General features: G+C 41.5%; 2 protein-coding genes across 2 annotated transcripts; both read left to right on the top strand.

Annotated features, from left to right (window-relative positions):
* Positions 1-1,297: 1,297 nt before the first annotated feature.
* Positions 1,298-5,586, top strand: LOC148156051 (E3 ubiquitin/ISG15 ligase TRIM25-like). The gene is made up of 2 exons (XM_088011090.1): positions 1,298-3,004; positions 3,084-5,586. The coding sequence occupies exons 1-2, from the start codon at positions 1,621-1,623 to the stop codon at positions 3,182-3,184; spliced, it is 1,485 nt and encodes a 494-aa protein (XP_087867216.1). The 5' UTR covers positions 1,298-1,620; the 3' UTR covers positions 3,185-5,586.
* Positions 5,587-7,268: 1,682 nt separating this feature from the next.
* Positions 7,269-9,426, top strand: LOC148156050 (tripartite motif-containing protein 16-like). The gene has a single exon (XM_088011089.1). It carries the CDS (start codon positions 7,628-7,630, stop codon positions 9,296-9,298), a length of 1,671 nt encoding a protein of 556 aa, XP_087867215.1. The 5' UTR covers positions 7,269-7,627; the 3' UTR covers positions 9,299-9,426.

The raw sequence follows: 9,426 nt of genomic DNA, 5'->3' as shown, positions 1-9,426 counted from the left end.
TTGGAGCTTCACTCATTAGTGAAGGCTAAACGACATATTCGATTCATATCAGTCGATTAGAGCAAAACTTCAGTTTCAAGAAGTGTAAAGTTGGTGCAGACACACCAGGGTCTTCGAACTGTAATAACCTAAATTACAGAAGAAAAATCTTGATAATAGTATACTAATTATCAAGATTTTTCTTTGTAAAACTAAAATAACTATAAATTAATTTCCCAAATAGCTTAATTCAATCTTGAATTAAATATAAGCAAGTAACTCTAATCGTGTGGCATCTCAAAGTGTTTGGAGGAATCCAGAGATATTACAGTTTTCCACTAGGGGGCGGTGCTGTTCTGTTTACAGATCCAGCTTGTTGAGACCCAACACCTGTTGCTATGGCCGTAAATCCTTCATCATTCAGCAGCAGCTGCTAAATAAAACACACCAGTTAGGCATTTGAAATAAACTACAACGTATTTTCCGGAAGTCTGAATTAACTCGATACTTTTAATGTTTAAATTAAGTTTTGTTCTTTATAAATGCCAAACAAATGAATTTTCTTTCGAAGAAGTTATTTACAAGGTTTATCAGAGTATTCTGACCCCTAGTGGTCAGTTTGTGTAAATATTTCCAACCGTCAAGAGTTACATTTCCATGTGTTTATGTTATTCCTAAGAAGAAAAATCCTCACAATATTTGCTAAATATTGTGCTAAAATTGTTTGGATTCTTTAAAATTTGGTGAAAAGTATGGAAGAGGATTAGGCCCAAAAGAAAAGCAATAATCTGATATTTATTCTCCAGAACTCCAGGGGGGAGTCAGGACTTTGACCCAAATTGAGCTAAATTCCTCTGGAGCTGGTTTGATTGTTCATGTTTCTGCAGAGTTCAGGATTCTGGTCCAGGCTGAACGAGGGATGAGCATCCGGATGGTTTTGTTTAAGGTGAAGAAAATTCTGCAGGTTTTTACCACAGAAAGATCCTGGCAGCAGAAATGAAGAGGAGCTTAAAGCTCCTCCACTGTCAACATTTGGAAAATTTAAACCTTTAAACCTGTGAGAAAAGTTGGAGACGTGTCATAAAACCCAGAAGAACTGGTCAGATGTTGGACCTTGAACTAAATGATTCTCTGAAAACTAAATGCAGAAATAGAGCTGGCAGTAGAAATACTAAATGCTGATTGGTTAAAGTTTTACAGCTTTATAAACAGACGGATTACAAACTGATATGAACACGATGCAAACATTGGACTCTGCTGTCATTATAGAGCAGTTAGGAAACAGGAGGCATATTTTCCCTGAACCACCAAACACATCTAGTTTCTTCAGCAGGAACGATTCTTTCATTTCATTTCCTGAAGCTGTGGAGAGCTAACATGTTAGCAACCTGAGTTTAGAGACTCAGTCGGTTATTTTGAGCAGAAAACTGCTGTGAAGATGATTCAGCTTAAACTATTACTGCTCTCAGAGCGCTCCTCTTCCTGGTCTCACACACACACTGAGTCTGGGCGGGACCTGCTGAAGCTGGAAGCTGATTGGCTGCAGCCTCTCTGCCCTGACATGTGATTGGTGGATCACAGCTCCAGCTTGTTTCTGTTCTCAGGAAATGAAACTAACAGTCAGAGCTACTGAGAGCAGAAATGGAGCAGCAGGCAGTTCAGCTGGATCGAGAGACTTTCTCCTGTTCCATCTGTCTGGATCTACTGAAGGATCCGGTGACGACTTCCTGTGGACACAGCTACTGTATGACCTGCATTAAAAACTTCTGGGATGAAGGTGAGAAAAAGGAAAACTACCACTGTCCTCAGTGCAGGAAAACCTTCACACAGAGGCCTGACCTGCAGAAAAACACCATCCTAGCAGTTTTAGTGGAGCAGCTGAAGAAGACTGGACTCCAAGCTGCTCCTGCTGACCACTGTTATGCTGGACCTGAAGATGTGGCCTGTGATTCCTGCACTGGAAGAAAACTGAAAGCCATCAAGTCCTGTTTAGTCTGTCTGGCCTCTTTCTGTGAGAAACACCTTCAGCCTCATTATGATGTGGCTCCATTAAGGAAACACAAGCTGGTGGAGCCGTCCAAGAACCTCCAGGAGAACATCTGCTCTAAGCATGATGAGGTGATGAAGATGTTCTGCCGCACTGATCAGAAGTGTATCTGTCTCATCTGTTTAATGGATGAACATAAAGGCCATGAAACAGTGTCAGCTGCAGCAGAAAGGACTGAGAGGCAGAGAGAGCTGGAGGAGAGACGAGGAAACATCCAGCAGAGAATCCAGGACCAGGAGAAAGATGTGAAGCTGCTTCAGCAGGAGGTGGAGGCCATCAATCGCTTTGCTGATAAAACAGTGGAGGACAGTGAGAAGATCTTCACCCAGCTGATCCGTCTCCTCCAGAAAAGAAGCTCTGAGGTGGAGCAGCAGATCAGATCCCAGCAGGAAACTGAAGTGAGTCGAGTCAAAGATGTTCAGGAGAAGCTGGAGCAGGAGATCACTGAGCTGAAGAGGAAAGACGCTGAGCTGGAGCAGCTCTCACACACAGAGGATCACAACCAGTTTCTCCTCAACTACCCCTCACTGCCAGCACTCAGTGAGTCGACACACTCATCCAGCATCAACATCCGTCCTCTGGGACACTTTGAGGACGTGACAGCAGCTGTGTCAGAGCTCAGAGACAAACTACAGGACGTCCTGAGAGACTCAAGGACAAACATCTCACTGAAGGTCACTGAGGTGGATGTTCTACTGTCAGAACCAGAACCAAAGAGCAGAGCTGGATTCTTAAGATATTCATGTGAAATCACTCTGGATCCAAACACAGCAAACACAATGCTGGTACTATCAGAGGGGAACAGGAAGGTGACAAGGATGGATCAGGATCAGTTTTATTCTAGTCATCCAGACAGATTCACTGGTTATTGTCAGGTTCTGAGTAGAGAGAGTCTGACTGGACGTTGTTACTGGGAGGTGGAGTGGAGAGGGGATGTTTTTGTATCAGTTGCATACAAGAGTATCAGCAGACTAGGAGGTGGGAATGAATGTGGTTTTGGAAGAAATGATAAATCTTGGGCATTAGGTTGTATCAATAGTAAATTTGGTCACAACAGCATCTGGACCTCCATCTCAGGTCCAGTTCCCTCCAGAGTCGGAGTGTACCTGGATCACACAGCAGGTATTCTGTCCTTCTACAGCGTCTCTGAAACCATGACTCTCCTCCACAGAGTCCGGACCAGATTCACTGAACCGATACTGGCTGGAGTTTGTGTTGGTTATGGATCCTCAGCAGAGTTCAGTAAACCCAGATAGATTTCCTCTTGTCTCTCAGGTTGTTGATCAGGGTTCATGGTTCTGGTGTCTCTGCTGTTCTGATCTTCTTTATTTTTCCGGTTTAGTTCTTTGTGTTACAGGAGCCATAAAGGAAATCACTGCTGATGATTTCTTTCATTCTGATGACAGAAATATTTCATGAAAATCTAAACTTCTCTGGACTCTGATGGTTTTCCTTTAACTTTTTATCCATGTATTTCCATGTTTTATTTGTTGTTAAATCAGTTTACCGTATTTTCCGCACTTTAAGGCGCACCTAAAAAACTTAAATTTCCTCAAAAGCCTTGCAAGAACAATAGGTATCAGTGATCTTGTCCACAGCTATATTTATGCTGAGGGTGTGAGGATCTCCTGTTTTCCTCATCTGTTGGTAGCTTTTAGCTGTGACGTGCACAATGTTGGAGGCATCCCGTGGCTCAAACACCTTGATTTCGTCCAAAAAAGATGACATGAACTTGTTGGTTCCCCTGTCCATTGTCGTGGCTGATATTTTGTTTCAATCACAGATTCACAAACATCCAGTGGTGATTTGTACACTCTGGAGGAAATTAATGATTTTCTGGATGAAACGTTTGGAAAACAAGTTAAAGTCCTTGATTATTTTCCTGATGCAGAAAAATTTATCAAGAGTGTATTAATGGTACAGAAAATAGTTGGTTTTGACATGTTGGATGAAAAGAAACAGTTCTGGTTAAATAAACACACGACAAACATCCAGAGACATTTGTCAGTAACTAAAGCAAAAAGTTCAAAGCGATTGGAAATTCAGAAATAAGATGATGATTAAAGTGCACTGGGTGATCTTCTTTCTCCTGTCTCTCTCTGTTTTCCTTCTCTTTTTCACCTGTATGAGTAACATCAGGGTGGGGACTTTAAATATCAATGGTGGGAGGGATCCGCATAAAAAGACGGTTAGTTTAGAGACGATTAGGCAAAAGAAACTTAATGTGTTTTTTACAAGACACGCACACAGACCATGAAAATGAGGTGGGGTGGGGTTTGAGTTGGAAAGGGAACCAGGTCATTTGCTGCTGTAGCAGTTTTATTCTCACCAGGTTTAGACATTAATGTTGTTTCTTATACTGAGTTAGTCCCAGGAAGGGTCCTGCTGTTAGAGCGGAAATAGAAAAACCCCTTTTCTTTTTTATGAATGTTTATGCACCAAATCAAGGGGATCAAAGAATTAAAATTTTTCAAGACATGCATCATTTTTTGCAGCAGTTCAATTAAAATGAGTGTGTTGCGTTGGGGGGTGATTGGAACTGCACTGCTAGTTTTCTAACTGACAGAACTGGGGAAGAACCTCATCCTCCGTCATCTTCTAAAGCAGTGGTTCTTAACCTGGGTTTGATCGAACCCCAGGGGTTCGGTGAGTCGGTGTCAGGGGTTCGGCGGAGCCTCTGCTGCAGAGGTAAAGACACATTTGTGTAAAGTTGTGATGACGCCCCGGTTTGCCATCACTTGCTGCAGAGGATCACGTTACATTGCTGAGCCAATCAGAGCTGCGGAGGAGGAGCACTGATTGAAGGAGCTCCTCTCTCAGCATGGATTTAAACTTGTGTCTTTAATTACTTCAGCAAAGCTCACAGTTTTTACCAAATTCTATAGTCTAAATCTGCTATTTAGTTGCATCTTTTCGGGGTTGCTACTGCCTCTGGTGGCGTGGGGGTGGTAACACAACTAATATAATTACATTACTAAATCAGAATACCGCAAAGTATTTTGTGTGTCGGGGGGGAGGGGTTGTAAGAGCGGAAATACTGTATAAGGAGTGTTTTTGTGGAAAAAGACCTTGGCGCCTCGTTTCTGTGAAAAAAGATCTTGGCACCTCTTTTGGTCAACTTGACCAGACTCCCTTTCTTCCATTTGCCTGCAAAGCGCAAATGGAACCAGAATTTACTGGAAAGGATGTCTGTGCAAGATAAAATCAACAATTTTATCAGAATTGCTGAATAGAAAAATTGTCCTATTCAGCAATTCTGAAATGGAGCAGATATTGAGTTTGTGAGGTCCAAAATATTTTAAAGGTCGTCCAATACACACTCAGTATAAAGCGTGCCAGGATCTTTCTGCAAAACAACTATAGCAAGCCATTGGTTGAAACTTTCCAATACACACCAATGAAGATGAAAATGTATAAAGAGAACGAGGTCTTAGAATGACGAGGAGATTTTTTGTGTTGAGACTATGGAAGATTTTTGATTATTGAACTGAAGAAACTGTAACGAGGTATCCGTGGTAGTGTAATAAATCTCTGGCTCGTCTATGGCCTAGCAGCAAGAACTACGTTTCTGTGCGTTATTTCTTTTACTTATATATTTAAGCCACCTTTCAATTCTTCAATAGGGGTTGGAATAAGAAGGGTTCGGTGAATGCACATATGCAACTGGGGGGTTCGGTACCTCAAACAAGGTTAAGAACCACTGATCTGAACTAACTGAGGTGACAGCAGAGCTGGGCTTGGTTGATGCTTGGAGGATTAAACACTCTCAAGATAGACAGTATACCTGGGTAAAAATGAAGGATGGGACAGTGAGTGGGGCCTGGTTGGACAGATTTTATATCTCAGATACTTATAGAAATAGATTGTCCAACTGTTTAAGTTCTCCAGTGGGTTTTTCTGATCATCACCTAGATTACTTGGACTTTCTTTGTTCAAGAAATATTAGATACGGATCGTATTGGCATTTCAATACGAAACTACTTAAATACATTTTCTTTTGTCAAAATTTGAGTAAATTTTGGCAACTATGGAAAACAAAAAAATCAGAATTTGTCTTTAACTGAGTGGTGGGAGGTTGGAAAGGCTCAGATAAGAGCCATATAATGCTAAAATTTTGCATTATATGGCTAAAAAAAGCTATATAATGCAAAGATTTAGCATTATATGGCTAAAAAATGCTATATAATGCTAAAATTATTAAATTATTTTACTTTTACTTAAGTAAAGAGTTAATGTGGTACTTTTACTTTTACTTGAGTACATTTGTGAGTACTTTCTACACCACTATAGAGCAGTTAGGAAACAGGAGGTATATTTTCCCTGAACCACTAAACACATGTAGTTTCTTCAGCAGGAATGATTCTTTCATTTTCATTTCAATTTAGCATTAAATGGCTAAAAAATGCTATATAATGCTAACATTTAGCATTAAATGGCTAAAAAAATGCTATATAATGCTAAAATTTAGCATTATATGCTATATGTGTAAACAAAACTGGAGAAAGGAAAAAACAACACAATAAAGTGTACATTTTTAAGTAAATTTAGTATAAAATTAACTCCATAAAAATAACAGTATTACTCTGAAGAGTGTAAAACAACAATAGTGTTAAATAATTTGACTCACTGACTTGTTGATTTTAACACTAAAATGAGTAAAATTAACTCTGAAAATTTGACACTGGCTATAGAGAACATTTTACACAGTTTTCTCGTGGGACCAAATGTTTTCTGAAACGGAGTTAAATTCAACTCTATAGGTGTTAAATTGACACTTTGTTTTTTACTGTGGTTTGACCTAAACCCAGGACTAACTGACAAAGAAGAATTAGAAGTTTCTCCTGAAATCCTTATGGTTTCTCTGTCCTGCCATAAAATCATCCCCTCCAAGAGGTGAGGGACGGTTCATGAGGTCAAGATTGTCTCTGTGCTCCATCTGGCAGTAGAGATCAGATCAGACTTTGGGTGGCTCCTTTCCTTGCTGTGATGATGTGACACAACAAGCTTTATCTGTCTCATTGTTAAATGAAATGGCACTTTGTATTAAAATTAAGTAATTTTAATACAAGTACAAAAATTAAGTAATTTTAATACAAATGAAATAATTATAATACATCAGAAAGAAATTTTTTTAATGATATTAGTAAATGCATTCAGCAAGTACTTTACTTTTAATAATTAGGTATTTTTAAAAGCCAGGGCTTTTTTACTTTTACTTGAGTACATATTTAGAGCAGTGAGGAAACAGGAGGCATATTTTCCCTGAACCACCAAACACATCTAGTTTCTTCAGCAGGAACGATTCTTTCATTTCATTTCCTGAAGCTGTGGAGAGCTAACATGTTAGCAACCTGAGTTTAGAGACTCAGTCGGTTATTTTGAGCAGAAAACTGCTGTGAAGATGATTCAGCTTAAACTATTACTGCTCTCAGAGCGCTCCTCTTCCTGGTCTCACACACACACTGAGTCTGGGCGGGACCTGCTGAAGCTGGAAGCTGATTGGCTGCAGCCTCTCTGCCCTGACATGTGATTGGTGGATCACAGCTCCAGCTTGTTTCTGTTCTCAGGAAATGAAACTAGTCAGAGCTACTGAGAGCAGAAATGGAGCAGAATCAGTTCCATCGAGAGACTTTCTCCTGTTCCCTCTGCCTGGATCTACTGAAAGATCCGGTGGCGACTCCCTGTGGACACAGCTACTGTATGACCTGCATTAAAGGTCACTGGGATGAAGAGGATCAGAAAGGAATCCACAGCTGCCCTCAGTGCAGAGAGATATTCATACCAAGGCCTGTTTTGAAGAAAAACACCATGCTAGCAGCTTTAGTGGAGCAGCTGAAGAAGACTGGACTCCAAGCTGCTCCTGATGACCACTGTTATGCTGGACCTGAAGATGTGCCCTGTGATTCCTGCACTGGAAGAAAACTGAAAGCCATCAAGTCCTGTTTAGTCTGTCTGGCCTCTTACTGTGAGAAACACCTTCAGCCTCATTATGATTCAGCTGCATTTAAGAAACACAAGCTGGTGGAGCCGTCCAAGAACCTCCAGGAGAACATCTGCTCTAAGCATGATGAGGTGATGAAGATGTTCTGCCGCACTGATCAGAAGTGTATCTGTTATCTCTGCTCTGTGGATGAACATAAAGGCCATGAAACAGTGTCAGCTGCAGCAGAAAGGACTGAGAGGCAGAGAGAGCTGGAGGAGAGACGAGGAAACATCCAGCAGAGAATCCAGGACCAGGAGAAAGATGTGAAGCTGCTTCAGCAGGAGGTGGAGGCCATCAATCGCTCTGCTGATAAAACAGTGGAGGACAGTGAGAAGATCTTCACCCAGCTGATCCGTCTCCTCCAGAAAAGAAGCTCTGAGGTGAAGCAGCAGATCAGATCCCAGCAGGAAACTGAAGTGAGTCGAGTCAAAGATGTTCAGGAGAAGCTGGAGCAGGAGATCACTGAGCTGAAGAGGAAAGACGCTGAGCTGGAGCAGCTCTCACACACAGAGGATCTCAACCAGTTTCTCCTCAACTACCCCTCACTGCCAGCACTCAGTGAGTCAACACACTCATCCAGCATCAACATCCGTCCTCTGAGACACTTTGAGGACGTGACAGCAGCTGTGTCAGAGCTCAGAGACAAACTACAGGATGTCCTGAGAGACTCAAGGACAAACATCTCACTGATGGTCACTGAGGTGGATGTTCTACTAGCAGAACCAGGACCAGAACCAAAGAGCAGAGCTGGATTCTTAAGATATTCATGTGAAATCACTCTGGATCCAAACACAGCAAACACATTGCTGAGACTATCAGAGGGGAACAGGAAGGTGACAAGGATGGATCAGGATCAGTTTTATTCTAGTCATCCAGACAGATTCACTGGTTATTATCAGGTTCTGAGTAGAGAGAGTCTGACTGGACGTTGTTACTGGGAGGTGGAGAGGAGTGGGAGAGTTCATGTATCAGTCGCATACAAGAGTATCAGCAGAGTAGGAGGTGGGAATGAATGTGGTTTTGGGTATAATGATAAATCTTGGGCTTTAGATTGTTCTCAAATCAGTTCAGGGTTTAGACACAACAGCATCTGGACCTCCATCTCAGGTCCAGTTCCCTCCAGAGTCGGAGTGTACCTGGATCACACAGCAGGTATTCTGTCCTTCTACAGTGTCTCTAAAACCATGGCTCTCCTCCACAGAGTCCAGACCAGATTCACTGAACCGATACTGGCTGGAGTTTGTGTTTATGGTTCTGGATACTCAGCAGAGTTCTGTAAACCCAGATAGATTTCCTCTTGTCTCTCAGGTTGTTGATCAGGGTTCATGGTTCTGGTGTCTCTGCTGTTCTGATCTTCTTTATTTTTCCGGTTTAGTTCTTTGTGTTACAGGAGTTATAAAGGAAATCACTGCTGATG

This window comes from Poecilia mexicana, unplaced genomic scaffold (assembly GCF_051168715.1).
Source record: "Poecilia mexicana isolate PSO_F unplaced genomic scaffold, ASM5116871v1 scaffold_12, whole genome shotgun sequence".
Lineage (NCBI taxonomy): Eukaryota > Metazoa > Chordata > Actinopteri > Cyprinodontiformes > Poeciliidae > Poecilia > Poecilia mexicana.
Note: the sequence above shows the minus strand (reverse complement) of the source record. Positions and strands in the feature narration are given on the sequence as shown.